The following is a 27,534-nucleotide window of genomic DNA, read 5'->3' on the forward strand; positions in this document are numbered from 1 at the left end:
TTCAGGCTTTACAGACTACAAAGAAGGATATAATGTCTATTGGTATATTTTCCTTAAAACTTTCATAGTGTTTTCCATATTTAAGGACATCTAAAAATATTTGTATATTAAGTGAATGGATGAAAACCACATAGCTAAATAAAAACACAAACTCAAGTTTATGCTCCTTCGGAACATTAATTACTGAAAATCAAAACCTATGTGCATGACATGAAATAAAATTGAAAAACATGCGATGAAAGCAGATTATTTTGATCAGTGGAATGTTAAGTTGATGCTGTTCACTTCATCAGTACCCTATTCCCCTACAAAATTGCAGCTGCCAGTTTGAAACTTGGTGCCACTATTTCCACAGTCTACAGGTCATCCCTCTCTTACTAGTGGTGTTGTAAATTAGATTTCCAGGAAACAAACTCTGAGATTCTGAGATTGTTGTTCTGTATGTTAATCAGAATGTTCTTTAAGGAAAAATACGGTGCAGGTGGAAGGAAGCAATATCAGACAGAGGGAGAAGTTGAGCTGTGATACAGTTGCTATGGAGAATTCATCTAAAAGGGGTGCTGGACCATTTGGAATGGTCCTGCAGAGTGGTCTCAGTCATGAAAAGAGTGCTGTGGGCTCTTATAACCCACTGTTGGCTAGTCCTTAGCTGTGTGTTGCCTCCGGGGAGGGGTGCATAACCTTTGGAAAGGTAGCTGGATTTCTTAAGCTGAGGATAATTCCTGGAGAAGGATTTAGCTGAGAATGAAATCCATGTGCCATAGCACAGCATACACTTGGAGTTTTAGTGTCTAGATAAATGACAAAAGGGTTGATCACATCAGTATGTCCAGTGAAACTCATGTAACATATTAGGGCTTAGACAGATGTCTCTATTACTGGGCAGTTCTTGCGAGAAGTGCTCGATGCTGTCCAAGAAAAATGCCTCATGATTCCATTATGGGAAATAGAGTTTGTGTAGCTGCCTGGGAGCAGGTTATGTATGTGATCATCTTTCAAGATGGAAGTTTGCAGGGACCATTTCTCAACTTAACTTCTAGAAGCTGATAAAGAAAACATCCTCACTGGAATGGAAGTTGAGTGACCTAGTGGTGGTGACCAGACTTAGCTCCAGAACACTGCCGTCTGTGTTTTGCCCTTTGCTACAAGGTTCCTAATTCCTATTTCTGTCATGAGTAATTCTTAATTCCTTTCTCTGTAGTTTATTTCAGTTAGACCCTTCCTACACACAATCTAATAATACTTACTACATTATTTTTTTTTTAATTTTTTTTTTCAACGTTTATTTATTTTTGGGACAGAGAGAGACAGAGCATGAACGGGGGAGGGGAAGAGAGAGAGGGAGACACAGAATCGGAAACAGGCTCCAGGCTCTGAGCCATCAGCCCAGAGCCTGACGCGGGGCTCGAACTCACGGACCGCGAGATCATGACCTGGCTGAAGTCGGACGCTTAACCGACTGCGCCACCCAGGCGCCCCCTTACTACATTATTAATAATGATAGTAATGGGTAAAACTTTCAATACTCAATATGTGCCTGAAATTTTCAAAAAAAAAAAATTATGTGTTAGAGTACATTAAATGAGGGAAAACTTAGTTATGACAAAAGATCCAAAATTACGGTAGCACAAAGACAGTAAGTTTTATTTTCTCTCATGTCACAGTTATGGTATGAATGTTTCCCATTTCAAGGACATTTATGCTCTTCATAGTTATTTGGGAATCCAGCCTCCTTCTAAGCCGCTGATCTACCATACTTGAGAAAATTGTCATCCTTTTCATGATTGAAGTTCCATTGGGACTTTGTCCTGATCTTTGAAAGAGAAGGAGTGGGTGGAAGACTTACTTTCGATATCTTTGTCACCAGACCAGAAATGGCACATATCACTTAAATCCATCAGCAGTTTTTGGTTACTTGCTCGTAACTCATTACAAGGGAAGATGGTACAAAGTATCTGACTTGGCAGAAATGTGTCTGACCAGAGCTATGTTATAATGAAAGAAAACAAACAAACAAACTGGATTTGGGTGGAAAACTAGCAGCTGCATTGGAAAATTCACCAGTGGATTTTCTGTTTTCATCACCTGTCCTTTTTCTTTACTTTCCTTAGGCTCAACATAAATACATTCTAGTCTTTGAGGGAAACAATACTCTCCTCAAATGATAACTATTATGGATACTTTTCCATGGATCTAGTCTTTAATATTCCCACCAGGAGGGCATTTAGGAACTAAAATCAGACTTTTGTATTTTATGCTATTCTGAATCAGTATCTTAGCCACTCCGGTGAGAGGGATAGTAGTAAGAAAGAAGGGCCGAAGAGACAAGGGACAAAAAACATTAGAACTTCAAAAATATTGTCTTGTTATAAAAGTGCATGCAGAGATTAAAGATGTCATCCAGAAACCAATACTTTTAGTGAATAGTATGGAAAGAAGAAAAAATCATGGGAGAGAGGTTCTATCCAGAAATCCTCAAACTATTCTCTGCAACCCAAGCATTTTGAATATATCACATTATGACTCTTGTTTATTGTCCTTTTATTACCTTTTCTTTGGCTTGTCAATGCTTACATAGATGGAATCCTCTTTAATTCAACATGAAATTCATAACTCATAAAAAGAATTAGCTCTGCACAGGTCTTTGTCCCATGACCAGAAATGCATTAATCTGGACATTCTTCTCATTCTGAAATAAACGTGTTCCAGTGACTGAACATATTTGAGTTAACTTTAAATGGTAGGAGAGATCTTGGAGATATTTCAGCTAAACTTTTTCATTTTAAACATTGGATGAGAAATTGTTAAATGCTTTCACATTATCACGTAGCTTATTTATTTCAGGTCAGGACTGGAATTTTGGTCTACTGACTCACTCTAATATTCATGCTAGCACACCCCACTGCCTTTCCATTCTTTTCCTCTCTTCTTTCTCAACATAATTATCCTTGTCACCCACTTTCTAACCATCTGACATTTTAATTAACTTTTCTAACATCAGAATCTAAAAGCTGATAAGCATGCCATTTTTCCCCCTTGTAATTCTTTTTGCTTTTAGTGTGGCATTTCCCAAAGTATATTCAGCTCAACTCTAGACACATAGAAATGTTCTAGGTAAAATAGACTCCTGGGCAATTAATTTGAGAAATGTTGTGCATTATGACTTTTCTAATATGTATAATATACAGTAGTGTAATAAGCACTCTATGAAATAAATCTTTGAAATAGAAAAAATGTTTAGCTGCTTAAACCATTATTTTTCAAATTTATATTTATGATCTTTCTTCTATCTGCCTATCCCATTTGTTCTGTGTATTGTTTGGGAGAGTTGTTCAGAGTCATGTCCCATTACTTTTAAGATATCTCTCAATTGAAAGAATGGTCAATCTGGACATAGTATTTCATATACTGGAACTTCTAGAAAAAGTCTACTGACAGAATTGAAAGCGTCTGTGCAAGACACCATTAACTCAATGAACATTTGTAAAGAACTCAGAATGACCTATATTATTAGAATTTCATATCACATATTCTCAGCATGTTTGCTGATAGCATAGGAATATATATTATATTTATATTTTATTTTTTATATTATATATGTTATATATATTTTAGCCAAATAACAGATTGGGAGAGGAGAAAGAGGATGTGAAAATGTAATAAAATATATTTGGAATATCAGATGCCTAAATTTAAAGGCCAAAATAAAAGTGTCAGAAAGAAGATACTACACCGAAAGACTTGATTCAGGGAAATATAATTACGTTATATAATGCACACACACACACACACACACACACACACACACACACACATATAGATTAGATATAGGTATAGATATAGATAGATATATTCAATCCAAATATTATTTCAAGAATAAAATCTATGCATACATATATTCAACTAATTTTGATTAACAATCTCAACATTGAGAACTTGGTTTTGATTGGCAAAGTACCAGTACTTTTTTAAAGCTTTTTTACTTATGTTTTCATATATTTTGTTGTTGTTGTTGTTGTTGTTGTTAGTAATCTCTACACCCAATGTGGGGCTCAAAGTCATGACCCTGAGATCAAGAGTTGTATGCCCTGACAACTGAGCCAGCTAGGTGCCCCTATATATATATATATATAAAAAACATATATTTTAAGCTTTGAAACATTTGGGTATAAAAATAAAGTCCTAATTCAATTCTATTTAGATTGCACTGATATTTATTAAACATAGTTTATATACCTAGTTTCTTAAAATGTCTATAGTTTCAAAATATTATGCTAAACATAAAAGTTTTAAACACTTTGCCAACACAAATAATGCAAATGATTACCGTTATTAGTATTAAATATTTTAAGGTCAATTTTACATTTTCACATAAAAGCTGCATTTTCCTAACTTGGTTTAAAAAGTCGGGTTAATTTCTAAGATATTTTATTTATAATTCCAAAATAATTAGAAAAGATATATGCTTTCGGTTCATTTTATGCTGTATTTCAATAGTCTTTTGTGCTTATAAAAGGTTTAATACACATAATCTGTTATGCTTGAAAAATGATATGTAAAAAGTGATTGCATTCATTGTAGGAAAAAGGAAAATGAGTAGCTAAAATTATTTGTAACTTTTCTAGGGTCATAATATTAAAAGGAAAAGCAAAGAGTTTGGTATAACTTCTTTATTTCTAAACTTTATTTCAGTTCCACCTTGTATAAAGTACTTCTGCATTTTGTTGGTGAAATAAATCTCCTGATTAGAAGATGGAAGTCTAGTGTCTTAAATTACAGTCCTTTTGAAAGATTCTGAAACATAAATATTTGGTCACAGTATATCTTTAATAAGTAATGATAATCATCAGAAGAAAGTGAAGCAGTGGGATGTGAGGTTAGACATTATGAATTCTAATTCAGTTCTAACAAGGAACATCCAAACCTGGGTATTTTTGAGTTAATTATTCACATGGCATGTGATAGACAATCTTCATGTTAAGCTGCAAAGAGGAGTGAAATAACTGTTCAGAGAAAATTAATACATAATTTACTTATATAACAAAACAGTAACCAGCCATTGGAAAAAAAAATGAAGTTGGAAAATTCTTCCTTCCCTTATTTCTTCAAATCCTAATCTTAAGAATGTTGAACCGAGAAAAAAAAATGTCAAGTTTTAATTTAGCTTTCATTTATGGAAACGATCATTCTGATACTTTAATTGAAATCCTTTAAAATTCCCAACATTTTTAGGTCCAATGCAATCTAGTTATGGTTAGCTATCTAGATGGATAGAAGCCTTTCCTGCTTGCTTTAAAAGGCATATCTCAAACTACTATGTCTTTATCATTCACCATGGAACAAAATTCTATTTACTGTTATTCAAGCCCTTGGAAGTCCTATCTTTTCCTTTTCATATTTTTCTTCACTGAAAAGAAAATCATTCTTGGTCTCCACTGGATCTTTCTTCCAAAATAGCCACTTGCCCACATTTATTTTATTTGTATACCTACATCTTGAAATATACATATGGGAGTGACTCAGCAAATAATTGGATCCTTTTAAATATGTCACTCCAATAGTTTCTTTTTTTCTTTCATTGACCTGCAAATATTATCTACTACTACCTAGGTTACTTATTAAAATTTGTATATTTTCTGGTTTTATTCATCATCTCCTCTAAGAACTACTAAATCAGAATATCTGGGTTTAGGTCCAGTAATAATTTTTAAGATAATAATGATAAGATGCCCAGACAAATGTAGTTGGAAATAAATAATTTTCTTTATTTTAATTAAATAAAGTTTAACCAATAGTTTATGGGAATATATAACTAATTTAAAATAATTTGAACATGAATTTTAATAGTCAATCTTTTCAACATAAAATTCTAGATGAATAATCACATATAAACAAATCAGATACGTTGGTTTGTAGTAGATCGCAAAGTGATTTTATCATGTTACTTATACAGATAAAAATCTTTACTTTTAATTTTACTATTGATCATAGAGCTTTTCCATTTTAGTATGCTGTTTCTAAAATACAAATGTGATTTCATATTCACTATATTTGAAGACTAACCTGCTTAACGTAATCTTCTACAATCTGATGAGAAGCTCTCTCTAACTTCTTGTTTTATCCTGCCCTTCATCAATTTCAGGGCTTCAGTAATAAGTAGCTTCTTTCAGTTTCTTGAATGAAATGGTCTCTTTTCCTTTTACCCTAATAAAAATGTTGACTCCTAATTTAACAAGTCGTAACAGTGGAGGAAATCTACATATTTTATATAATATACCAAAAAACTCTATTAATAGGTATATACTTCAGATATAAACCAATAATGCAATAAATATAATAGCATGTGTGCAAATACAATTTCTTTTAAAAATTAGCATACTGGGGCGCCTGGGTGGTGCAGTCGGTTAAGCGTCCGACTTCAGCCAGGTCACGATCTCGCGGTCTGTGAGTTCGAGCCCCGCGTCAGGCTCTGGGCTGATGGCTCAGAGCCTGGAGCCTGTTTCCGATTCTGTGTCTCCCTCTCCCTCTGCCCCTCCCCCGTTCTGCTCTGTCTCTCTCTGTCCTAAAAATAAATAAACGTTGAAAAAAAAATTTAAAAAAAAATAAATAAAAATTAGCATACTTAAATGTACACTGATTGATAACAATGTTGAAAAGTTTATGGTGATATTGGAATAAATCAGGCATTGGCGTTGAGTTTTTATGTCTTAAAATTGAGAATATTTTAATGTGATTTTATGTTTTCCTCCAGGCATCTTCTGTTGGTTTATCTGCTCGTGCTGAAAAGTGCATTTGAAATAAGAAATGTTGCCACAGTGTATGCTCCGGATTATAACCACATATGTCTTTATTTTCCCCTAGAGCATCTATCATATAAATAACATCTAAAAAAAGTCCCCAAAAGATTAAATAAAACAATAAACATTGAGATTTTGCTGTTTATATTTTAAAATTTTATTTATATATAGATCAAATAAAATTAATATTTTTCAGCTTTCAAATCCAATTAAGACTGAGAAACTGTGAAGCTAGTGATTGCTTTCTTCTATGTGTTTGTAGATAAAAGTTGTTTTAGGAAGGACATTTGCATATTTACTATATTTTTTAAGGAATGTGAAGGTTAACTTATTCTAAAGCATGTTCAGTGTCTGATATCTTAGAATTTTTTTTTTTTTAAAGAGCAACAAGGCTAATGAAAAGGATTCCATTTATTCAAATGTCACTTCAGAGTGCATACAAGACTTAAAATTATGAAAATGGTTTACTAAGAACCTGTAGCTGGAGATGCTTTGAAATTAAAAGATGATCAGAGTCAAGTTTCAGGCATAAACATTAAATTACCTGAGCAGCTTTTGTCCACCATTATTTTCAGTTCAAGGAAAAAAAAATGACATTACTGATTTAGAGCCCTATCATCCAATCATTTCTTCATTTATAATAGCCTCAGGATTTAAATGAAATATCAGTTACAAAGTTAGGCAAGATTTAACACATATTTCTAAGGCTAAAAAAAAAAAAATCTACCAACGCTATTTCTGACAGAGGCTTAATTATGACCCAAATTTTGCTATTACATTTCAAATTTAAAGTGGGTCTCAATTTCACTCTCCTGATCAAATAATTTCTTCTCAATCCTTCATCTTAACACTTCTTTACAATCTTAAGAATCTAGTTTATTTTCATCTCCCCAGTGTCCTTGTCTGTTCCAGCCCTTATCCTCTTTTTTCTCTTGATTCTTATACTACATTGGCTCATAGTGCATAGTAGTTACATTCAGCTTTTAAAACTTTCCCATTGTTTCATGTTCTTAGGCTTGTATCTCCAACTATCGAGGAGGAATTTTAATGACCAGGATGTGTCTCTGATTCCTTCTCCAATACTAAAGCTTGATAGGACTAAATAAACCACAGACGCCTATCATGATGATTGAGAGAGTAATCTGAAAGACTTTTATGGAGAGCATCTGAACAAAAAAACTATAGGCCACAAGAAAATTAGTGCCTTCTATATGCATTGAAATTCTGGGTGATTTTTTTCATCCCTTTTTTTTATGACTGAATTATGTTTATCAATATCATACAAGGCTAAAGAGTTTGCTAAAGTCCTGATTTATATATTCCAATTTGGGTAAAAATATCAATGGAATATATTTGTATTATCTACATTATGGTGCAAATATCAGTAAGGGATACAAAAAATAACCATGAGAATTCATTTTAATTGCTCCTTTTACCTTTTGCCTTTTTTTTTCCCCCAAATGACTTCATGTTCTGAAATATTATTTCAGTCAGGCTGGGATAGTTAAGAAATGGAAAATTAAGTTTTTCTTGTATTAGTATTGTTATGACTCTGAATCAATATAAATTTAGACCAGAGCAAAATAATTTTGCCTTTAGCTGTGTCAATTTGACTAGATATATATCTGTTAAGGTCAATAAAGCATGGCATGTAGTTCATAAATCTATCATTTATGGGATTTCTAGGGCTTGTGTGACATAGAATTGGAAATCACTGTGAAGTCTTCATAGAAGGTTTTTGTTTGCTTTGGTTTTGATTGAATATATTTTGTGATTTCATTTAGCTGATTTGATAACTACATCCTGGAAATATGTATATATATCTTCACAGTCTCCATTTAATCTCAAACAAAATATTTGTGTATCTGCAGTTTGAGGGGTGAGCAGGATAAAAAGATTCAATCTTGAATAGGTGCAAATGAAATTGGTCTCTGTTCCTCAGAAGTTTTGTTGGGGCGCCTGGGTGGCGCAGTCGGTTAAGCGTCCGACTTCAGCCAGGTCACGAGCTCGCGGTCCGTGAGTTCGAGCCCCGCGTCGGGCTGTGGGCTGGTGGCTCAGAGCCTGGAGCCTGTTTCTGATTCTGTGTCTCCCTCTCTCTCTGCCCCTCCCCCGTTCATGCTCTGTCTCTCTCTGTCCCAAAAAAATAAATAAAAACGTTAAAAAAAAAAAAAAAGAAGTTTTGTGAATAATAGTGTGAACCATACATAATGAACCAGATCCTTTATTTTCCCCTAGAGCTTTCTATCATGTCTAAAATAAAGTCTGAAAAAGATTAAATAAAATAATAAACATTGAGATTTTTCCATTTATATTTTAAATTATTATTTATATATAGATCAAATAAAATTAATATTTTTCAGCTTTCAAATACAATTAATTGGATTTTAATCCAGTGCTATTGGCTATGAGTGTGTGAAGGCACCCCCCACGACCTTTTTCTGCTTGTGGTAAACTCGCACAGACATTTTCCCCATTGAAGCCAATGACTAGACCGGTTCTTGTGGTTCTTATTATGATTGCATGAGACACCTCTGTAACAACCATCAAAGGACTTTACAAAAAATGTTCATGACTCACAATTCGTGGAGGATACACGGCACATCTGGGGCCATACAACCAGGTCATAGATAGAGTGTGTGTGTGTGGACCTGGGATTCTTCCTTTACTGGATCAGAGGGTGAAGTACCCAGGGTTTTGAGGCTTCACTCTTTATTGGTGAATTTAAAACATAATGGCAGGAATGAAAGCACATGAAGGGAAACCCAGGTTCATTCAAGAAATCAGTCAGTTAACTGTGTCACCCAGGGCTTTCTAAAAAGGGGAGCTTCATGGGCAGGATGGCCTTGTTCTTCATCCAGTTGTGTGCTGGCAATGTGCTTATTTGAGATGGATGCCTTGGCAATCAAAAGCTTAGCATCACTTACACTATACCCTGTCTGCTTTTTTGTGCCTAAAGTTTTTCAGCAAAGGACAATCGTTTTCAAACTTCTTAAAGATAAGTTTTCTAATCTAGATATCTTAGTAATAGATAATACACCGAACATGCACGACTAGGTGTAAATGATTCATTGAATAGGTTTAAGAGCTTATCAGTAGAGCGAGTGGAGAAGGGAGAGGTGGTGAGAAAGAGCAGGAAGGCCTGAAGGACAGAGGAAAGAAGATCCATGTAAACAAGAACTTAACTTCAAAGGAGTTGAATTCATTAAAGATCTATTATGCCAATTTATTTTTTTTTAATTTTTTTTAACCTTTATTTATTTTTGAGACAGAGAGAGACAGAGCATGAACGGGGGAGGGGCAGAGAGAGAGGGAGACACAGAATCGGAAGCAGGCTCCAGCCATCAGCCCAGAGTCCCACGCGGGGCTCCAACTCACGGACCGTGAGATCAGTGACCTGAGCTGAAGTCGGACGCTTAACCGACTGAGCCACCCAGGCGCCCCAATTATGCCAATTTAAAAATGTTGCCTTTGGTGAAGGACATATTGTGGTTAGAGTTTAGAGAAATAAAAAATTATTTAACACCTTTCAGTGAACTGATAAAGTTAATAATCATTTTATTATCATAGTTTTTTATTTGTTTATTTGTTTTTAGTGTTGACTACATGCCAAATACCATGTTTTGTGTTTTGAATAAATTATGTCATTAAATCCTTATGTTATTCTTGGCTATAAGTCATATTACTATTTCTACTGTACAGATAAGCATATTGGCCCTTTGAGTTCTCAGAAAACTTATGTTGGATTATCATTTAGTAAATGGCATAACAGTAATGTAGGATAGTTATGACTGATTTCAAAGTTTATACTCTTAGCTACTGTACAGTTATGCACTTTTTCAGAGTAGTTGTATATGGAATTTAGAGAGGAAATTAGAAAAAGTTTATAAAAAGGGACAATTTAAAACCTCTACATATAGGTACCTGGGTGGCTCAGTCAGTTAAGTGTCTGACTTTGGCTCAGGTCATGATCTCACGGTTCATGGGTTTGAGCCCCACACAGGGCTCTGTGCTGACAGCTTAGACTGGTGCCTGCTTCAGATTTTGTGTCTCCCTCTCTGTCTGCTCCTCCCTCACTCACTCTCTGTTTCTCTGTCTCTCTCTCTCTCTCAAAAATAAAAATAATCTTAAAAAAAAAAAACAACTCTACATACACTTCATTGAGCAAAAAAAGTGAAGATGGTCACTAAATACTCTGCGGAACATAAAGTATAATTGGCATATTGATTCTTCACTAGGTCCCAAATCATGTATTGGCCATTAGACTTTCAGAAGCCAAATATGCATAGTCCTGTATTAGCCCTGGGGATGAAGCTCTTAGATCCTGATGTTCTTCTGTTTGAAGAAACAGTGACTGCTTCCGATAGAGGAAGTCCAAATCTTCTTAGCAGAGGCCGTGCTTTTCTGTAAGACACCACAAAAAGTGTAGTTTCTCAACTGGAAAAAAAATGCAAATAGAAATGTTCTGAAGAAAACAAACAAACAAACAAATATGTCATTTTTAGTTTTACTACCAGGTTATTGTCAGGTAAAAGCTGGGGTGCAAGATTTTTCCCAACTAAGATAAAATGTCGACTAGAAAACTACAATCCATCCCAAGTTTGCTTAAAGATCAATCTTGAAGAAGTCCTTTAACCTTCTATTCCAGATCTTATCTCTCTTCCTGGAAATGGAGCACTAGGCTCATTGAAATCTCTCAACATCAAGAAAGCAATCTGAGTAGAAGAGTAGAACTTGGATTTGTTCTTTGCCCCTTCCTCTCTCACAAACTAGTCTTATTTATTTGATCATCGTACATAAATTCGGCTTCCTCAGAAACAGACTTTGAAACTAATATTTGCATTAGGGATATTTCTTGGCAAGGGATTTGGGAAGACATCCTTGTGACGGAGCAAGGAAAAGAGACTGTATGGATGGAAAAGTTGAATGGGAGTTAGGATGAGTCTCCAGAGAAGATGGAAACCGATGTAGCTGGTGGGCCTTTGAACTCCTGAATGGACCAATCATTGGATGAAGGCCACGTGGGAGAGGTGGAGCAGGTAATCTGGAACTCAGCAGCTTCCTTCCACAGAGGATTCCCTTAGGGAGAGTCTGGGCTGTGAGCTACCAGCAGGCAACACTTCTGCCCTGGGGAGAAGAGCTCTGAAAGGGAGTCTGGGTGGTCTGCCCAAGTATCTACAACAATGAAGAACTACCAGCTCTAAGTGTGCATGTGTATGTGTGGGGAGGGGTTATACAAACATCTAATTATATCTATTAGAGTCCTGTCCATTATTAAAACAAAACAAAGGCCAAACTGCTTTTTTCATATTCACGTTGATTTAGGCTAAAAAGATGACTCACTTAAAAGTTATTACAGTACATGTGGTTACCCAAGAAACATTGAAAAATCAAACGTCTGGGTTTGTAGCAATTTAGCTCAGCATTGCCAAATAATGAGTGTGTGTGGATTATTCGTAATCATAGGTCCCTTGACTGTATCCGCAGTTTTAATTTCCCTAAGGTGAATTCTTCCAAATCCTGCTAAAGTCCAGGTTGTGCAAAGTGTGCTGGCTGCCCCGAGGCAAAGGGTGAAAGAGGTGAACTGAATATTAAAATGTCCCCAATAGTCAGTTTCACTGCTTATCAGTCTTTCCTAGAAGAAAGGTGAAAAACAACAGTTGCTGAGGCTCAGCAGTTAAACTGGGGAATCAGCCATATTCTGATATAGAGTAAATTACATTCTGGGATTTGGGTAGATAAACGAATTAATGAGTGTCTTAACGCACCTCTATTGCTTTCTCTTCCCGAGGCTTTTCACATCTTCAACTCACCTTCTCGTTAATGTCTCCAAAATCACTCTTATTCTTTTTTTTTTTTTTTTTTTTTTTTTTTAATTTTTTTCAATGTTTATTTATTTTTGGGACAGAGAGAGACAGAGTATGAACGGGGGAGGGGCAGAGAGAGAGGGAGACACAGAATCGGAAACAGGCTCCAGGCTCTGAGCCATCAGCCCAGAGCCTGATGCGGGGCTCGAACTCCCGGACTGCGAGATCGTGACCTGGCTGAAGTCGGACGCTCAACCGACTGCGCCACCCAGGCGCCCCAATCACTCTTATTCTAAATGCAAAACATTGTGTCTATCATTGGCTCCAGACCAAACGGAAATGTTGAAACTTCTTACCTATCTTGTGCACATCTATTCATAGAAGACAGACAGATGGACATCACTTATGAATTTTTTTTTCAGGAAAGACTATTTTGTCTTTTCTTATTTCGATTATACAGATCCAAAGTCTTTAAATGTATCCACAAAATCCATGAAGATACAATGCTCAACACAGTTAATTTAGATTCCCATTTCTATATATTGGAATATTCTGTCCATGAATGTATAGCAAATATATGAATCATACTTCTTTAGAGTCATGTACATTGCTTAGTACTGAAATGCACTTGTAATATCCATATCGACAGTGATGAGCAGAATATCTTGAATAGAAGAGACACATAATAATTGTGAAAAAGGTAACACTGAATTAAAAATTTCAAGAGAAAATAGGATGGATCATGCATTAGGTTTATCATACAAAATGTATTATTTTCCCACCCAATAAATTAAGGGAGATGCTTAGCTCTGCCTACCTGTTAATGAGGAATAACTAAATATTTTATAATTGTAAAGTGCTTTAAATTTTTGGATGGACACATAACAAGAGGCATTTTGCCCTCTTTGCATACCTCCCCCCCATCACTTTAAAACAATGGAAGGTACAGAGGTCTCATTGAATCCTGCAACTAGGGATTTGTTAGGCCCCAAGATAGCACTCACTGCTACTGTTTTGCATTTTATTTTCTTGAAGGAAATGTTTGTGACAGCTTAGGGGCTTCCTAGCTGGGAAATCAGTTCCAAAAGGTTGGCATTGCAGTGACATGGAAACAACAATAATTTCAGGGATACGTGGCCCTGACACTGGCATTCTGAAATTGGAAACCATGCAAATGGATGTGCAGGCATACACAAATACACAGGGGAGACCAAAAGAAAGAGACATACTAAGAAAAGACTACTGGCGCCAACTGTGGTGGCCAAAGAGGATCACCATGAAATGGACACAAAGTCAGAAGATGACATTGTTAGTGCACATGTATATACTTCCAAATTTAGTTAAGATAGTATTTTAGTACTCTTCTTTAAGTATTTGAGAATTATCTTAGAATAGAAAGTATAGACATATTAAAATGAGAAATAAAGTATTATATGATTAAATAGGTCCTAGATTTAGGTCAACTAGAATGGAGAACTCATTTGAATAAGTTGACAACAAATAAAATAATATAAAACAAAAAATAAAAAAATTGTTCCATAAGATTATAATATCATAGTATAAAACTCAATATGGTCAATTGAATGTAATAGCTGACTTTAATAAAGAATAACTATGTCAATTTAAAAAAAAAATCAGTTTCCTCCAGGATGGGTTGAATATTACTTTAAAAATTACCATTTTCCTTTGACAGGCATGGATCCATTGGCATATTTTTTTTCTTAGGGATAAATATCAGATACCTGAGCATATCCATATTTTTAGGTATTGGCTGCAATATCAATATTCATGTACTATATATTTAGATGAAAGCACTTTAGTTCTTTATACAGTGCCAACTGCCCCAAGAAGAATTTTAAAAAATATATGTTCTGTACATTTTAAGATATCTAGTTGTCTGGTATCATACCAATAATCACCTAGACATTTTCTGATATTTTCAATAGACACATTTTTCAATGCGCACACTGCCTTAATATATAAGTATTATTTTAATATCTTGAAGAAGCATAGGTTGGAAGGAAGGAAATGTATACACACATATACTTTATACATTTGATTTCCCAAACTATTCTTTTTTCACAAAAAAATATGCATTTTACAATCTTTTAAGCTTTATCTAGAGTGCAAATATAACATATATATAAAATTCTAAATGAGCAAGAGAAGGTTTAGAAAAATTCACATAAACTAATTATGCCATTTCAAAATTTTATCACACAGATCTACTTACACTCTTGTAGAGAAAAGTAACATTTGTCAAATGTTGGGGTGGGCTACTGACAAAGGCTTCAATCATGCAGAAAGCTGTTTTCAAATCCATTAAAAAAAAAAAAAAAAGCAGGCACCATTTACATGATAAATTACTCCTAGACAAGAATCTTAGCTGACTACCCAAGTGCTTGATTCTGTTATCACTGATTTGTCCTTCAGTCTTCAACAGAATGAAAATAAAGGACTTACAACTAATTGTGCCAAGAAACAGAGCTAATTTCCTCATACTGCCAAAAAAAAAAAAAAATGCATTGTAAGCCATTAAACTGGAGAGAGAGAATAATATCATGTGCAATAACAAAGTATTATTAATGTCTTTATTGTCCTACAAAATGTCTTGATTGCTATTCTTAAGTAAATTTGCTTCTGAAAAGTTCTACAGATTTCCCTAAAGAACAATGAAAACCAAAGGTCTCAGTTAATAAAGTTTCAACATTTCTGAAAGAACTTTAAAATTTTTTCAGTTTAATTTGAAAATCAGAAGCCTTACGTGTGTTAGATAAATACAGGCTACTAGCATAAATATGACCTTTCATCTGAAGATATGTTATTAAACTTAAAACTAAGAAATCACTTGCTCTCCACTCCTTTAACCTGATTAGTCATCAGTGAAATGAAAATGGAAACCACAATGTGAAACCATTTTATATGTGCCAAATTGGAAAAGATTAAAAATTAGGTAAAAGCAATTTTGGGAGTATTGTGAGATATGGAGTCTCTCATCCGCTGTTAATGAGGGCAACCGTTTTGGAAGAGATTTTGGCATTGTAAAACCAAACGGAAATGGAGTCATGTCAGGGACAAAATGGATACAGTCAATGCAGGCACATTAAGGAAACTTAACCTAACCATCTAGAAATTTACAGTTCTTCTCAGAAATCAGCAGAGGATATCAGCCAATCCCCAAATGCCAAGTCTCTTATCATCTCTGTACTTCCTTATTCCCTTGACTTAGCTACCCTGATCCAAATAAATAAAAAGACCACTATGCAACCTTTCAGCTGAAAAAACAAATTAACTTCACATTTACCCCATAAAAATCCTTTAGACTCTGAGCAATTCGAAACTCATTGTTCCTATGGCCTTGATTTTCTGACTGCAGATTGAAACTCTTGCAATAAACGAATATTTCCCCCTTTGTTTTATTCAGTTTGTAGAGTCTAATTTTTGACATCATAATCGGTACAGTTAAATATGACTTATAACCATAACTATCCCCTTAGGAAGAGAACCTAAAGAATCTTCTGATAGAGATACCTTCAAAGAGAAAGGACACTTTCAAGGATAAAGAGAGGGACTTTCAAAGGTAAAGCTTTTTGTTTTTTTTGTTGTTTTATTTTTTTTTTTAATTGGGCTGTGGCTATGGAGGGTTTTGTGTGTGTGTGTGTGTGTGTGATTTTCCTTTAAACTGGTCAGATAATTTTCATATGCATTGGTGTGTGTATAATACACTTAGCAACAAGAGGCATTTTATTTTCCTTTCCTTTCCTTTTCCCTTTTATGTCAAGTTAGAAAGCTGGTTTACTAAAATTCCTCCAGCGAGAATAAATATAATTGGCCATTTGGAATTCTCTCAGCTAAAGCAGTGTCCTTGATGAGAAGAGGAGTCAAGCAAGACAGTATTTAAAGTTGTGAAGGATAATTGGGGCGCATGGGTGGCTCACTTGGTTGAGCATCTGACTTAGGCTTAGGTCATGATCTTGCCTTTGTGAGTTTAAGTGTCACGTTGGGCTCTGTGCCTACAGCTCAGAGCCTAGAGCCTGCTTCAGATTCTGTGCCTCCCTCTCTCCCTCTCTGCCCCTCCCTGTTCAGGCTGTCTCTCTATCTCTCTCAAAGATAAACAAACATTAAGAAAAAAAAGGAAGTTTTTATTTATAAAATAAATTTATAAAATATTTAAAATAGTATAAAATATATATTTTATAAAATATTTATAAAATATTTAAAATAGTATAAAATATATAAAATAGTATTTATAAAAAACTATATATTTTTATTTATAAAATACTATATACTTTAGATTTTGTGTAAATTTGACCTATTTAGTACTTATGCAAGCACATATGCTTGCAATAGGTTCTACCGAAACCTTAGTGTTATTTGAAATTTTATTAACACACTAAAAGAGAAGTCTGCATGGAGAAGTTTGCCTATTTGCTCTTCTTATATTTTACCTCTTTTAAGCCCACCGCGACATTCCTTCATGATTATTTGTTTAGAGGTTAAAGTGAAACAGCAGAGCCCCTACATGCATACTTGGAATTTCTTGATATTTTTCAGCTAAGTTAAGGTGTCTAAACTGGTTTCCTTTTCTATAAGGAAACAGACACAAAGATCTCTCATTCAGTTTTGCTCCTATCTCTACCTTCCTTCAGATTTATCTACTACAAATTACATATACAACATTCGTATGTCTATCTCAGTGGCAAAAGTAATTGTAAGTGACATTATTCTTCCATATAGATGAGTAATTGCAATTGATTATATAGCCTCCATTTATCACCTGCATAGGTTGTGCTATAACATCCATATCCACATTGCAGTGATAGCCCATGTTGCTAAGGAACCTAAACATTGCTACATCTTCTGATTTCTCATGATGTTCAGTTGGAGAGAAAGAGGATTGCCTGGAGTACCATTTCACTGTTTATAAAATACTAACCTTGCATGAGAGAAATTTCCCTCTTATCTACACTGGATATTATATATCTGGTAGCAACAATAAATTTCTCAGTATTTATGTTTTTGATCACTTATTTGTTACTTTTTCAATATTTATTGACTGTGTGTGTGTGTGTGTGTGTGTGTGACTTCCTATGTGTATTCGTTCCCTATGTTCTTTTTTTCAATTCTTTTCCTTTTCCTTTTTTAAACTTTTTACCTGTTTTTCTATTGAATTAGATTGATTGCTTTCAAATTGTTTTGGGGTAATATATGATTACTATCTGATATATATGATTACTATATACTATAAGGAACTGGCTCATTAGATTATGGAAGCTGAGAAATTCAAGATGTACAGGTGACAAACTGAAGACCCAGTAAAGCCAATGGTATTGTTATAGTGAAAGTCTGAGTTTGAAGGCAGAAGACAAATGTTTCAGCTGGAAGAGAGACAGAGAGAAAGAAGTCTTTCTTACACTTTTATTCCATTCAGACCTTCAACAGATTGGATGAGGCCCACCCACAATGGGGAGAACTATCTGCTTTACGTATGCAAATTACTTATACAGATGGTAATTACATATTCAAACGGTAACCATTCAAATGTTAATTCAAATCATTTATTCAAATGTTAATCTCATCCAGAAACACACTCACAGTCACACTGTTAGATAATGTTTAACCAAATATCTGGGTACTCCATGACCCCAGGGAAGATGACACATACAATTACCATCACAGCTATATTAACATTAGACTCATATAAGCTGAAACACTTTTCTTGTTCTCATTTTTAGCTTTTAACTGTAGTTACATTGTCTTTTACCCAAAAATAATTAAATTTTTTTAATCTAATAAAATATTTCAATAATTACTTTATGACTTCTTTGCTTCCCTTGCTTAAAAATTTCATAAAATTTAACTTTGACTTTGGATTAGGTCTACATATTCTATCAATCCATTTACATGCTAATAAACTGGAGTTATAATTTGGAATTCATCAAACTGCATGAAGTTTTTTTTTCCCCTCATTCCTCAATCCCTTTATTTTCTTTTCATTTTCTTCCTCCAGGCCTATTAAGGTAAACATGGATATTGTTCAACTCTTTGAACAATACTTAAAGCTAACCTGGGATTTAGATGCATAAATTGGGTATTCAAAAACTAGAGGGCTTTACTCTTACAAATAAAATTAAAATATGAGCTCTTATCACATTTGCTACTAAAGAATAGTGTTGAATGAATGCTTCCTAACTGGTGATTTATGAAGACCCTGGGGCTTCTAATGATTTGAAAATATGCCACAGGCCAACTACTGTATATACTCTCAAGGCACTTACCAAGCTACAGTAAACACAGGTTACTATAATTTCTTTCCAGTAAATGAAGTCCTGATAAATTCTAGTAACATTTCCTTCTCCAAATAGCCTCCATTATTATATACATGAAGAACAAACATTGAAATCAGGTTTATTTTGCTGACATTTTTAATAAATCTAGAATAAAATCTACAAATACTACATACATACATATTCCAAAATTTTAATATTTATTTGGGTCTGCAAAACAGTGGTTTTGTTATAAAAATATGTGGGAAAAATCCTTAGCACTGTGACCAGTGATATCCAAAGTAAATTAGATTTTCTTGTTAGTTTTCCTGGTTAAAATACTAAGCCTTTTTTTCTCTATTGTTCAGCCCAGTTCCTTACCCTGTGAGCTCAGGGAAGGACAACTATAAAGAAAAAAAAAAAAAAAGTACGCTCTGTGCATTATTTGGCTATGATGTACATTTTACTATATAACTTCAAAAGAACTACAAATGAGTTTGAAAGGAACAATCCAAATGACAGCCCTGCCTTAGTTTAAAGCTAGGTTCTCTTTTCTGCTTATTATGGATCTTTGATAAGAAATACAATTGCTGAGAAGTCTGTTTTGCTTGCTGTTTGCTACGAGCATTGTGAAGCCCTTCCTGAATGTAACCCGCTGTGTAGTAGAATGGGTTGTAAACCTTCCTAAATGTAGTCTGATATGTAATGGAATGAGTGATTGTACATAAACTAACCGGCATTTCTCGCTTCTGTAAACCTGCTTGCTTAGCACATTCCCCACCTACCCTACCCTCTTCCCCCTTCCCCCTTTTTCTTCCCGCCACAAGTAACGGACAAAGCCTTCCCGCCAAAGGACAGACAAAGGACGCCCAATCAGAGAACAACAAATGTCCTTACTTTAAAATCAACCAATCAGGCCCCTCATAATTTGAAACCTCCCCTGTGCTATTTGTCTCTGTCTATAAAAACGCTGTACCAACCCTGATCGAGGCCTCTTGCGTCACCGGCGACGAGTGCGCAGAGGACCAGGTTCGAACCTGCAATAAACGACCCTCGCTGCTTGGCTTTGACTCACGACTCTGGTGGACTTTGTGGGAGGTTTCGGAACTTCGGGCATTACATTTGGAGGTTCCACCGAGATCTCCCCCGAGCCCACCAGACTTCTGGTCAACGGGTCGTATCTGATTCCGATCGGTAAGTAAGCCGGCTCTAAAGTTTTTCCTCTTCTCTCTGATCTGTGTTTCTTCTCTGGAGAACCGGTTCTGTCTGGAAGCTGGTGTGACCCTGGCGGACGCGCTATAGGGCACCCGGCCGGGGTCAGCTGGAGACGTCCACTGACATCTGGGGACCTTCTTGGTCCATCTGGGGGCCTTCTTGGCCCATCTGGGGGCCTTCTTGGCCCATCTGGGACCTTCTTGGCCCATCTGGGGGCCTTCTTGGCCCATCTGGGGGCCTTCTTGGCCCATCTGGGGACCTTCTTGGTCCATCTGGGGGCCTTCTTGGCCCATCTGGGGGCCTTCTTGGCCCATCTGGGGACCTTCTTGGTCCATCTGGGGGCCTTCTTGGCCCATCTGGGGACCTTCTTGGTCCATCTGGGGGCCTTCTTGGCCCATCTGGGGGCCTTCTTGGTCCATCTGGGGGCCTTCTTGGCCCATCTGGGGGCCTTCTTGGCCCATCTGGGACCTTCTTGGTCCATCAGGGGACCTTCTTGGTCCATCGGGGGGCCTTTTTGGCCCATCAGGATTCTTTTCTGCGGGCTGCTTACGCCCAACGCGCTTGCGAACTAAATACTTTCATTTTCTCTATGAACTTCCAGAGTGCTAAGAAATATCTCTAGGCGTCTAAAAGAAAAAACCATCTAGGCATGCCAATTGTTACCCGTATTTTGATGTGATGTGTGTCTGTGTGTCTGTCTGTGCAATCGACTGGAATGATTGTTGGGAGTCAGGGGCACGCGCCTGACTTACCCTATGTGTAATCCCACGGCATAAGCTACGGGATTCGAGTGGGCTCTAACCCGACTTCCGCGGTGATCCTCATACGGCTTAAGGCGGTCAAAATTTATTTTGATCCGAGCAGGGGGTTTATACCTGTCCGCCCATGCTAAGAGGCACCTAAGTTCCCGCGAGGGACGCGGACGGGCGAGTACGCGAGTGCTTCTATGTCAGTCTAAATGTATTGTCACCCCTGGGCCCTTGTAATTACCGCTGTCCTAGCCATAACCCTTTCTGTTAGGCTGGCCGAGACGGCACCAGAAAGTTGGAACCGCTGCGAAAGATTCTTGTTAGTTCTTGTTTTTCTTTCATGGGTCGGATGTTTTATTGGAATTAAGTGTTTTCTCGGCTGATCAGAATTAATTATTCCATCCTTTTTCCTCTCTCCTCCTTCCTCAGCTCCCTGCGGCTTTCCCTCCCGCCCCCTGGCCAGCAGCGCCCCCTCCCCCACGTCCGTGCTGCCCGCGCCCCCTTCTCTTCTCCTCTTCCTCAGAATCATAACATGGGCCAAACGCAGAGTACCCCTCTCTCCCTCCTTCTCGCCAACTTCAGGGACGTAAAAGCTAGAGGACACAACTTAAGCCTAGACATTCGCAAAAGGAAGTTGATCACCTATTGCCGCTCTGAATGGCCCACCTTTGGGGTCAATTGGCCTACAGAGGGAACCTTCTGCCTCCCTGTGGTCCTTAAAGTAAAGTCAAAAATTTTCCTACCAGGGAAAGAAGGTCGCTCGGATCAGATTCCCTATATTCTGGTGTGGCAAGATTTAGTAGAAAACCCACCTCCCTGGATTGCCTCTTTCTTAACAACAGGACCATGCAAAATTCTAGCAGCTAAACCTATCAACCCTCCCAAGCCGCCAACTCCAACTGCACCCCCTGTTCTCCCCGACAGCCAAGATTTACTTTCCCTTGACCCTCCCCCTTACCAGGTTCCTCCTCTTATTCCGCAAGCTGCCCCTATCCCTGCTGCGCCGGCAGAGCCTCCCGTAGCCCAGCCCATAGGAGAACTAGAGAATAGGGAGGCTCAACCCGCGCCCATGCCTAGTAGGAGAGAAGTCCAAAGGCCGGCCGGAGGTACCTGTAGGCGGGCCCCTCATGAGCCAGGACTCCGCCTTCCTGACTCCACCGTAGCTTTACCCTTACGGGAAATAGGGCCTCCCGATGGTACAGGGAACCCCCGACTTCAATACTGGCCCTTCTCTACCAGTGACCTATATAACTGGAAAACCCAGAATGCCCGATTCTCTGACAACCCTAAAGATTTAATAAGTCTCTTAGACAGCGTTATGTTTACCCATCAACCCACCTGGGATGATTGTCAGCAGCTCCTCCGAATCCTGTTCACCACCGAGGAGCGAGAAAGAATTCAATTGGAAGCAAGAAAGCTGGTTCCTGGAGATGACGGCCAACCCACTGCTAACCTTGATCTCATTAATGCAGCTTTTCCCTTGACCCGACCCCCACAGGATGGCTGGGACTACAACACGGCAGAAGGTAGGGGACGGCTGCGCATTTATCGCCAGACTCTAATGGCGGGTCTCCGGGCTGCTGCACGCAAGCCCACTAATTTGGCAAAAGTGTATTCAGTAATACAAGGTAAGACAGAGAGCCCTGCTGCTTATTTAGAAAGATTAATGGAAACCTTCAGACAGTATACCCCCATGAACCCCGAGGCCCCCGAAAATCAAGCTGCTGTTGTAATGGCCTTTGTAAATCAGGCAGCCACTGATATTAAAAAGAAACTCCAGAAACTAGAGGACCTGGAGGGAAAACAGATTCAGGACTTACTCCGCATTGCCCAGCGTGTCTATAATAATAGAGAGACTCCAGAGGACAGGCAACTTAAAGCCACCGAGGAAATGACCAAAGTCCTGGCCGCTGTTGTCCAAAAGCCCCTGGGTAAACAAAAGCCCCTAGATAAGGACCAATGTGCCTATTGCAAAGAAAAAGGCCATTGGGCCCGAGAATGCCCTAAAAAGAAAAAGCCACGTCATGATCAAAAACCGTGGCGGCCAAAAACCACACCTGCCCTCTTCACTCAAGATGCAGAATAGGGGAGACGGGGTTCGGATCCCCTCCCCGAACCTAGGGTAACGCTACAAGTGGAGGGGAACCCAGTTCAATTCCTAGTCGACACAGGGGCACAACATTCGGCCTTGATCAGATCCCATGGAAAAATTTCTGAAAAATCTTCCTGGGTCCAAGGGGCTACCGGGATAAAAAAATATCCCTGGACCACCCAGAGGACTGTGGACCTAGGAAATGGAAAGGTCACCCATTCCTTCCTGGTCATCCCCGACAGCCCATGCCCCTTATTAGGAAGAGACTTACTCACTAAAATGGGGGCCCAGATTCATTTTACGCCAGGGGGCCCCCAAGTGACTGGCCCTCACAACCAACCCATTACCATACTTACTCTAAGATTAGAAGATGAATATCGACTCCATCAGGGGCCACCCTCACAAAGTCAAAACATAGAGCCCTGGCTCCAGCAGTTTCCAGAAGCATGGGCTGAAACCGGGGGTATGGGGTTGGCTAAACATCGCCCAGCTCTATTCATAGAGCTGAAACCGGGGGCAGATCCAGTTCGGGTCCGACAATACCCGATGTCAATGGAGGCCAGAAATGGCATCACACCACATATCCATCGCCTCCTAGACTTAGGCATCTTGCGTCCCTGCCATTCAGCCTGGAACACCCCCCTGCTGCCTGTACGAAAACCTAACAGTGCGGACTACCGTCCGGTACAAGATCTGAGAGAAGTTAACCGCCGAGTCATGGACATACACCCAACAGTACCCAACCCCTATACCCTCCTAAATGCCCTCAGCCCAGAAAGACAATGGTATACTGTCCTTGATTTAAAAGATGCTTTTTTCAGCCTGCCTCTGGCCCCCAAAAGCCAAGAGCTCTTCGCCTTTGAGTGGTCCGACCCTGAGAGAGGCATAAATGGACAACTCACCTGGACCCGGCTCCCCCAAGGATTTAAAAACTCACCCACCTTGTTCGATGAGGCACTTCACGAGGATCTGGGTGAGTACCGGAATCAAAACCCCGAAGTGACTCTCTTGCAGTACGTTGACGATCTTTTAATTGCCGCTGAGACTGCTGAAGCTTGCTTGCAAGGCACCAAAAACCTCCTCCGGACACTTGGTGCCCTGGGGTACCGGGCTTCAGCAAAGAAAGCCCAAATTTGCAGATCCGAGGTAACCTACTTGGGGTATCTGTTAAGAGAAGGCCAACGATGGCTCACTGATGCACGGAAGGAAACCGTCCTCCGCATCCCCCGACCCACAACGCGAAGGCAGGTAAGAGAATTCCTGGGATCGGCCGGGTTCTGCCGCTTGTGGATACCTCGGTTCGCCGAGATGGCTAAGCCTCTTTACCTGGTCACCCGAGAACAGGTGCCCTTTGAATGGACAGAGGAAACTGAGCAGGCTTTCCAGCAAATTAAACTCGCCCTGTTGTCGGCACCAGCCTTAGGGCTCCCCGATGTCTCCAAACCCTTTCATCTCTTCGTAGATGAAAATAAAGGGGTAGCCAAAGCAGTGCTGACGCAACTCCTTGGCCCATGGCCCAGGCCTGTCGCCTATCTTTCAAAAAGACTGGACCCAGTAGCGGCTGGCTGGCCCCCTTGCCTCCGTATGATCGCTGCTACAGCTCTAATGGTAAAGGATGCTGATAAGTTAACTATGGGACAAGAGTTACATGTTACAACCCCTCATGCCATCGAGGGAGTCCTCAAACAACCTCCTGACCGATGGATAAGTAACGCCCGACTGGTTCACTACCAGGGACTATTATTAAATCCCCTCAGAATCATTTATGCTCCCCCCCGAACACTAAACCCTGCCTCCCTGTTACCAGACCCGGACTTGGATACCCCCCTCCATGACTGCGCTGAGATATTGGCACAGGTTCATGGAGTTCGGGAAGATTTACAGGATCACCCGCTACCAGATGCTGAAGTTACCTGGTTCACTGACGGCAGCAGCTTTGTACATCAGGGTCAAAGGTATGCGGGGGCAGCAGTCACAACTGAAACTGAGACTGTTTGGGCACAGCCTTTGCCAGCTGGCACCTCTGCCCAACAGGCTGAACTTGTGGCCTTAACCAAGGCACTGACTTTGGGAAAAGACAAGAGACTAAACGTGTATACCGATAGCAGATATGCTTTTGCTACGGCCCACATACATGGAGCTATATACAGAGAGAGGGGACTGTTAACTTCAGAGGGGAAAACTATCAAAAACAAAGAAGAAATATTGGCTCTTTTAAAGGCACTCTGGCTGCCTAAACGACTAGCCATCATACATTGCCCAGGCCACCAAAAACCGGTCACACCGGTGGCCAGAGGAAATAATTTGGCTGACCAGGTGGCCCGAGAGGTGGCCTTACAGGTGGACTGTGCTTTAATGACCACCCTACCAGACCCCGGTTCAGCTAGTTTACCAGAAAGTCCCACCTACACTAAAGAAGACCTAAACTGGATCCAAAAATTGCCTATGACTCAGTGCCTTAACGGATGGTGGAGAGCAGCAGACTGTAGCATAATCCTCCCAGAAGAAATGGGAAATAAAGTCTTATCCAAGATGCACCGAGCCACTCATATGGGCACAAGAAAAATGCAAGACTTAATAAGACATGCTAGGATCACCATTAAAGACTCTAGGACAAAAATTGAACAGATAGTTACTAGCTGTAAAGCTTGCCAACTAACTAACGCCTCCAACCACGGGAAAAACCCTGGCTCCAGAACCCACGGAACCAGGCCGGGAGCCTATTGGGAAGTAGACTTCACCGAGGTAAAGCCTGGAAAATATGGATACAAATATTTGTTAGTGTTTATAGATACCTTTTCAGGATGGACAGAGGCCTTCCCCACCAAGCATGAGACTGCGCAGGTAGTAGCAAAGAAAATGTTGGAAGACATCATGCCCAGGTACGGATTTCCTACCCTAATAGGATCAGACAACGGACCAGCATTCGTTTCAAAGGTAATACAAGGGATAGCGCAGCTTATTGGGGCCGATTGGAAACTACATTGTGCATATAGACCCCAAAGCTCAGGACAGGTAGAAAGAATGAATAGAACCCTAAAAGAGACCCTAACCAAATTGACCATAGAGACTGGCGCTAACTGGGTAGTCTTACTCCCCTACGCTCTGTTCAGGGTGCGGAACTCCCCTTACAAACTGGGATTAACCCCCTTTGAAATCATGTATGGAGTGCCCCCCCCTATAATTCCCAACCTACAGTCTAATGTGTTAACTGAATTTGATGATCATAAACTTCTTATTTCCCTGAGGGAACTCCAGCACACCCACCAGGAAGTTTGGCCCAGATTGAGAGCCATTTATGAGAACGGGCCCCCTCCTGAGCCGCATCACTACCGACCCGGAGATTGGGTATACGTGCGGAGACACAAGCAAGAGACCCTCCAACCACGGTGGAAGGGACCCTACATTGTGATCCTAACCACACCCACTGCTCTCAAAGTCGACGGGATTGCTACCTGGATCCATTACACCCACGCCCGACCAGCTGATCCCTTTGCGGTTCGAGAAGACTTCGTGCTGGAAGCCAACACCGCCTGGACGGTTGACCAGAGTAAGACCCACCCTTTAAAATTGACTCTGCGTCGAAAACCTGACCCCGAAAACCGGCTGAGACCAAAGGCCTGGGTGTCCCATACCAAGACTGTTGCAGCAGCTCCGGACCCACCATGATCGGAGGAACACTCATTAGCGTGCTCCTGCTCACCTCCTACGGACTGATAAGTATTGCTAGCAACCCCCATACACCCTATACTTTAACTTGGGAGATATCTAATTTAGAAACCCATGAAGTCTATAATACTACTACAGTAGACGATACTCCCCTAAATGCCTGGTGGCCTGATCTATATTTTAACCTAGAGGACGTAGCCATAACCATGGGGGTACTTCCCCCCAATGAAAGCCGCCAGCGTCCTAATCCGTCATGGACCGGAACCCCAGAAAATGAAAAAGAGCGCATAAGATCTAGTGGGTTTTATGCATGTCCCGGGTTCAGAACAGGAGCAATGAAAAAAACCTGTGGAGGAATCGAATCCCTCTACTGTAAGGCTTGGAGTTGTGTCACTACCAATGATGGAAGCTGGAAATGGGAGGTAAAACCCCATTACATTGACATGAAATTTGCCAGCCCCTGTCCCAAGCAAACCCGTGCCTGTAACCTTATTCGTATCAAATTTCTAGAGGACGGAAAAAAGGAGACGAGATGGATTACGGGACTAAATTGGGGAATTTACCTGTATCGGGGACCGCCTTACTTTGCAACTGTTATTCAGATAAGATTAAAAATAAAACCCAAAGCTTCACCAACACTAATAGGGCCAAACCAGTCAGTATGGCCCACAAGTAAGCCTAATACTACCCCGCGGTCCACAAATAAGGGTACTAATCCTCCGGCCACTCAGGTGGTCACTGTAACCGGGACTACTCCAAGAAAACCCCAAAAAATTCAAATCCCATTCAAAGATGACCCCTTATGGGTAATGATGAATACCACTTATAAGGCCTTAAACCATACTAAACCCAGTGAAACAGAAGCTTGTTGGCTGTGCTATTCCACAAAACCTCCATTTTACGAGTCAGTAGCAATAGTAGGAAATTATAGCACTGCAAACA

At 39.2% G+C, this 27,534-nt stretch overlaps 1 protein-coding gene and 1 long non-coding RNA gene across 4 annotated transcripts in view; both read left to right on the forward strand.

The window, feature by feature from the left end:
- LOC147581758 (uncharacterized) overlaps nt 1–18,364 on the forward strand; it is a 41,053-nt gene extending 22,689 nt beyond the window's left edge. Inside the window, exons 3-4 of the long non-coding RNA XR_015249746.1 lie at nt 16,099–16,181; nt 17,851–18,364. This is a non-coding gene — a long non-coding RNA (uncharacterized LOC147581758). The remainder of the gene's footprint in view (nt 1–16,098; nt 16,182–17,850) is intronic.
- A 1,596-nt stretch (nt 18,365–19,960) lies between these two features.
- LOC147581759 (uncharacterized) lies at nt 19,961–26,719 on the forward strand. 3 transcript variants are annotated; one of them, XR_015250223.1, is made up of 2 exons: nt 19,961–20,061; nt 26,172–26,293. XR_015250223.1 is itself a non-coding variant. In XM_086704223.1 (2 exons), the coding sequence occupies exons 1-2, from the start codon at nt 24,232–24,234 to the stop codon at nt 26,590–26,592; spliced, it is 2,040 nt and encodes a 679-aa protein (XP_086560349.1). In that variant the 5' UTR covers nt 23,977–24,231; the 3' UTR covers nt 26,593–26,719. The 3 variants fall into 3 exon arrangements, 1 of the variants encoding a protein (XP_086560349.1); XR_015250224.1 differs by having other exon boundaries at nt 19,962–20,061; nt 26,182–26,293; XM_086704223.1 differs by lacking the exon at nt 19,961–20,061 and adding an exon at nt 23,977–25,860 and having other exon boundaries at nt 26,182–26,719.
- Nucleotides 26,720–27,534: the final 815 nt, after the last annotated feature.

The sequence above is a fragment of the Puma concolor genome, chromosome B1, assembly GCF_028749965.1.
Source record: "Puma concolor isolate L17-30 chromosome B1, mPumCon1.1.hap2, whole genome shotgun sequence".
Taxonomy (NCBI): domain Eukaryota; kingdom Metazoa; phylum Chordata; class Mammalia; order Carnivora; family Felidae; genus Puma; species Puma concolor.

What these genes read in the sequence shown, in the direction of transcription:
- LOC147581759 (XM_086704223.1), top strand. Translation starts at nt 24,232, where the DNA reads ATGGCTAAGCCTCTTTACCTGGTCACCCGAGAACAGGTGCCCTTTGAA. An exon ending in GACCAGCATTCGTTTCAAAG is followed by an intron (nt 25,861 to 26,181) that starts GTAATACAAGGG and finishes AGGGAACTCCAG; the next exon opens with CACACCCACCAGGAAGTTTG.